The 6000-nt window shown below is 37.5% G+C and overlaps 1 protein-coding gene across 1 annotated transcript in view; it reads left to right on the forward strand.

Moving 5' to 3' along the window:
• The window catches only part of TTC29 (tetratricopeptide repeat domain 29), a 148514-nt gene that overhangs the window by 99834 nt on the left and 42680 nt on the right, over positions 1–6000 (forward strand). Inside the window, exon 11 of the mRNA XM_015568061.1 lies at positions 285–513. Coding sequence (XP_015423547.1) covers positions 285–513 — 229 coding nt within the window. The remainder of the gene's footprint in view (positions 1–284; positions 514–6000) is intronic.

Below are 6000 nucleotides of genomic sequence, written 5' to 3' on the forward strand. Positions count from 1 at the left end.
TCCAAATATTTAAATATTTTTTTAATCCAAAACACGTATGTTTCATATAGTTCAACCTGATAGATACGGCTTCCTTAGTGAATTAACTTCAAGAATCGCACCGTTAGTAATCCTGATGTTTAAAGAAAACCTTGTTGTAACAGAGACCCTGCTTGCCATCACTTTCTTCCTGAAGATGAACTGCTATAACTGTTGAAAGAACAGTGTGGTACTTGTCCAGGTGGTAAGACATGTGAAATGGTAAACTGAAAATTAAGAAAAAATCATTTCTCTTATATTTTTAGGGGCACTACAACAAAGCTTCTGAATACTTCCAGCAAGCTTTTGACACTACAGCAGAGCTAACAAATGTGCCTCTGATGGATGAAACCAAAGTTCATTACGGAATAGCAAAAGCTCATCAGATGATGCTGACAATTAACAATTATATAGAAGCTGCAGATCTCTCCAGCCTTAACACCCTGCTCTCATGGAAGGAGACTAGAAGTAACATTTCACCTGATCCAGTTATTGGTAAGGCATTGGTTTTTTTTGTGTGTGTGTGGTTTTTTGTGTTGTTTTTTTTTTCAAAAAACACTTTAGATTTTACATCGTTCTTAATGGCTAAGTAATTTTCATTTGTAAAGGTTTACTCAGTCATTGGTGATTTTAATTATATGGGCAATTTTATTTGTTCTTTATGTGAATATATTTTATGTGCTTTTGTGCTATCTTATACCTTCAATTTTAAGGAAAGCATAAAATCATGGGAATGATGCCTTCAACTTGATAAATGGCCATCCTCAAGCTTTTTTTTTTTTTAGGCCAATGATGTTCAATATTCAACAGTAAGTAGTGATCAGTTGTGAAGACTGTGAAATAAGTTTTTTTTAAATGTTCAGTGTTGTGCCTTATTGTCAAGAACAGGTGTATATAGATGCTGATTAATATTAAATTCTTACTGTTCTGATGGTTGTGAATTTTCCTATTTTTTGTCAATTCAAATTTGAATATTAACTTCAACAATATTTGGTAGTAATTTCACTCAATGCCACTTTTTTCCTCTATATATGTTTGCTGGTGACAATTAGTCAAAATAGTCCATTAAAACAAGTAACTTGGTAGGGGAGAGGGTCAGTTTTGCCTGTCAACTTGACTAGGCTTTAGTCCTCAGTTAAGAATTTTAGGTTAGGGTGGGTTTGTTTGTTTTTAAACAGTACTGCCTGTGACAGACCTTGGGTTACATGATTATTGGTTTGCAAGTCAAACTTTTCAAAGCAATATATTTTAAACATTTTGGGATAACTCAAATGGAATCATTTGGAAAAATTTTGTAATATGAAGCAGCATCTCCACCTTTGAACTCTTTTTTTTTCTTGTTTAGATAAAACAATAATCTCTCTTGATATTTATTTCCTCCATTGAATAAACAGTAAATTGGGCACAAATGAATTTTATTGACTCTTTATATTAGCAAAATACCAATTACCACTGTCTGACCCCTAGTTATGAAGTAAGAATGGTCTCGTTCCAAATGTATGCACAGCAAGGAAAAACAAGAGGAAGTCTTTAAAAGCAGAAGGCTTGTTGAATTTCAATGCAATCAAGTGCCCCAAAATATTTATGGTTAACTATGGGTAATTACTGATAACCACTTTTGATCATATTTTGCTTACTTCTGAATGTTGTCTTGTCATATATTTGGGAGTTCGTTCTGTAGTTTAGAGTTACTTCCCCTTTCATTTCTCATTCTTCCTTCCCAGGAGATCAAGTGGGGAAAGTACGATCCATCTAGTAGAATACTTGCTTTGATAAAAGGTTTGGCAGAGAATAAGTTGAGTCACTCATGTTTTCAAGTTTACCTTGGATGTACTTTAGCCATCACACGATGATCATGAAAAAAATACTCAAAACCGGCTTTTGATCAAGGCCATGTGTCTAATTGCTATAATCCAGCTTTTGACTTTTAAAAAATCTTTTTACTTTTCTTTACTCTATAAAGCTGTTTTTCTATTTTTTAATATTTTATCTCCATAGTTTTTGTAAGAATGCATTGTGTTCTAAAGGACTTGGGAATAGAACAAAAATCCATTTGAAACTATTATTCGGAGAGTAAAACCTCAGCTATTCATATGTTAGAGATGATTAAATTCGCCAGAATGCTAAGAAAGTACACCCCCTTCCTGATTCATTTGGTCAAGATTAGAAATCTATGCATGGATGAGCGACATCATTGTAAAAGTGAGAAATAATCATCATTCAGATTCAAATATAAATAAGTTAATTCTCATGCTATTAGGGTGTTTAACATTTTTAGGGGCAGTTGTTCTATATAGAAATAAAACCTGTATGACATTATCAACACAATTGCTTGTTTACAAAGAATATTTTAGCTCAAAGTACACTTTAAAGCAGCCGTGGGCAAACTACGGCCCGCGGGCCGAATCCGGCCCATTTGAAATGAATAAAACTAAAAAAAAAAAATAGACTGTACCCTTTAATGTAATGATGTTTACTTTGAATTTATATTAGTTCACACAAACACTCCATCCGTACTTTTGTTCCGGCCCTCTGGTCCAGTTTAAGAACCCATTGTGGCCCTCGAGTCAAAAAGTTTGCCCACCCCTGCTTTAAAGTCTACTTCACAATGTTTCCAAAATATTTCCTTAACCACAACTCCTATTATTCTTCTGTCTTCGCTCTGCTTAAAAACCTTCATTGGCTCCCTACTGCCAATAAATTAAGTACAAGCTTCTCAACCTTTTCTGACCACCTCTCTCTCCAGCTACCCACCTCCTCCCAGACACCTCACTTCCAGCCCCAACACTCCCTAGAAACATCTCACTGATCCTGCAAGGACCTTCTCAAATGCTAAGTCTTCCCTGATTCCCCTCTCACTTGAATGTTATCTTTTCTCTCTGTTCCCACATTGAATCTCATTCATTAATCCCAAACACGTTTTGTCATATTTTGCATACTATCCTGGCCATTTCTTTAATTGCCTTATCTTCCCATTGGGAATCTGAGCCTCTTGGAAACAGGTTCTGATTCTTGGCGTTCCCTACGAAAGAAGGCACATGTCTAACAACTGCTTGCTAGCAGGTAAATATTTGTCAAATTAAAGAAAATTCAATGAGTATGTATGTCTTAGCCATAAACTAGTTTGCACTAACCACTTTTAAAAACAAGATTCAGCCGAAACTGGTTTGGCTCAGTGGATAGAGCGTCGGCCTGCGGACTGAAAGGTCCCAGGTTCGATTGCGGTCAAGGGCATGTACCTGGGTTGCGGGCACATCCCCAGTAGGAGATGTGCGGGAGGCAGCTGATCGATGTTTCTCTCTCATCGATGTTTCTAGCTCTCTATCTCTCTCCCTTCCTCTCTGTAAAAAAAATCAATAAAATATATTTTTTTAAAAAACTTAAAAAAATAAAAATAAAAACAAGATTCATAGTTTCCACCTCCTTGGAAAATATGAGAAAAACAACCCTATGATCCAACACCACATTCTGATTACCAGGCAATCAATCGCGTGAAAGCAGGACAACGCCAAGTATGAGGTTGACAAAATGCAGAAATATTATTTGGAAGTCTGAGCAGCTTTTAGGTTTTCAAATGTTGTCCTTCTTGTCAGAAAAGGCGTCTTTAATCTTGCTACAGAGGGGCCCCATGTATTCAGAAAAAGGCAGATCAAAGATTTGAAAGATACATTATAAAAGCTGTGCAGTTATCTTCACCTCTGAGACTCGCATCCTCCAAACAAATCATTAGCTCACAGAGCAGGCAATATTCTTTTAAGCAGAGGAACATGACCCCCTAAGGGAATAGAGCAGTGAGAGCACTCAGGTCTCCGGATGAAATGCAGCAGTCATTCATCAGCAATCCTCTTATCTTTGTACCCTTCAGAGGGAGCACAGCAAATATAGGAACCTTCATACCATTCTAATACTCCCAGGTATAGTTTGAATGGTTTCATATTCCTCCTTCCCTTTCCAATAGTTATATAAGAATAGATTCTTCTCCCAAATTTAAGAATTTAAAAGAAATTCAAATCTATTGCAGTTTAATAACATATTTCAAGCCTGACGCAATAGAAATTAGTTAGCTCTGGAAGCCTTAAGGGCCTGTGAATTTCTGTTGATTTCTCTAGACCAGTGATGGTGAACCTTTTGAGGCATTTTGAAAAACCCTAACTTAACTCTGGTGCCGTGTCACATATAGAAATTTTTTGATATTTGCAACCATAGTAAAACAAAGACTTATATTTTTGATATTTATTTTATATATTTAAATGCCATTTAACAAAGAAAAATCAACCAAAAAATGAGTTTGCATGTCACCTCTGACACGCGTGTCATAGGTTCTCCATCACTGCTCTAGACTATAGTTTATTTTCCTTACTATAATTATTATCTCTACAATCATGAAATTTTTGGTAATGAAAAGCTAATTCATTTTGCCTTGTGGAGATCACAGACCCAGATGTGGGACAGGGACACAGAAGCAAAAGCTAGCTAGCTAGCTATCTATCTATCTATCTATCTATCTATCTATCTATCTATCTATCTATCTCTATCTCTGTCTCCCTTCCTCTCTCTCTCTCAAACATATCCTTGGGTGAGGATTAAAATGAATGAATTAATCTATACTAATAAAAGGGTAATATGCTAATTAGACCGAGTCCACTGGCCATCTTCTGGATGTCCAACTTCCTTCTGGACAAAGCCATGGTGGTAGGGGCCAAGGAAGAAGCAGTTAGGGGTGATCAGGCTGGTAGTGGAGAGCAGTTAGGGGTGAGATCAGACTGGCAGGGAGGGCAGTTGGGGGTGACCAGGCTGGCAGAGGAGGGCAGTTGGGGGCATTAGGCAGGCAGGCAGGTGAGTGGTTAGGAGCCAGTGGTGGAATCGGGCCTAAACCAGCAGTCAGACATTCCCCGAGGGGTTCCGGATTGGAGAGGGTGCAGGCCAGGCTGAGGGATACACCCCCATGCACGAATTTTGTGCACCGGGCCTCTAGTACATAAATAAATAAGTCCCAAACATGATTTCTAGAAAACCCTATATAAAAATTCCTTTACATTGTTTTTGCCATAATATTACAAATATATTAACTTATAGTGAGGGAGTGAGGAAAAAAGTAAAGGTTAATGAGAGGAATCATTATATTTAACCTTGTACAGAATTACTTCCAAGTTCCTTAGCTGTGCTCTATAAAAACACTTCTTTAAGGCTTTTTAGGCAAACTCAATGACAGGATTAAGCCAACGTCAAAAGAGATAAGGCTGTGAGTTTGGAAAAGGCATATTTCAGATGGGCCATCTTCTCGGACCATAGTCCCAGATATTGTGAGCAATCACTTTGAATCCCACTTCTATCACATCATAGATGGTGAACCTGGGTAGCTTTACCTTTTTTTTTTTTACCTCATATCCAGGGGACTATGACAGTTTCTACCTCACAAGGTTGCCCTGACGATCCTTTTGGTTGCCGACCCAGTGGCCATTGCCCAACTTCTTTCCTGCTAAGGGAATCCTGATTGTTCTCTTTCCCCTAGGTGACATGTCCGTAGGGGGAGGTCAGGCCTTTTCCCATCCCCAATGGCTGAATATTACATAACTAGTGTAAGCCAGTCACTAAGACCTCATTACACTTGCCAAGTGATAGCTGTAGGGAGGATATGTGACACAATTCTAATTAATGATATAAGAGAAGAAAATCTTCTGAGGAATGAAAGTTTTATTCATTCTTAAAAAGGGACACAAGATGATGCAATTTCCTTTTTCCTGACTTTAAATGTCACTCGAATATATGATGCCTAGAGCTGCTTTAGCCAACTTGCCACCAGCTACCAAACTGATGATGGAGCAAGAAAGCGTGGAAGGAGTGTAGGTCCTTAATGAGCCCCTTTCATGCTAAAGTAACTAGTCCTGTAATTTAACCACCTTTTTTTTTAAATGTGAGATAAATTTTTCTATTTCTCAAGTCACTTTTTGCTGGTGGGAGTTTTTTTGGTTGTTGCTTCTT

Source organism: Myotis davidii, unplaced genomic scaffold, assembly GCF_000327345.1.
Source record: "Myotis davidii unplaced genomic scaffold, ASM32734v1 scaffold323, whole genome shotgun sequence".
NCBI lineage: Eukaryota > Metazoa > Chordata > Mammalia > Chiroptera > Vespertilionidae > Myotis > Myotis davidii.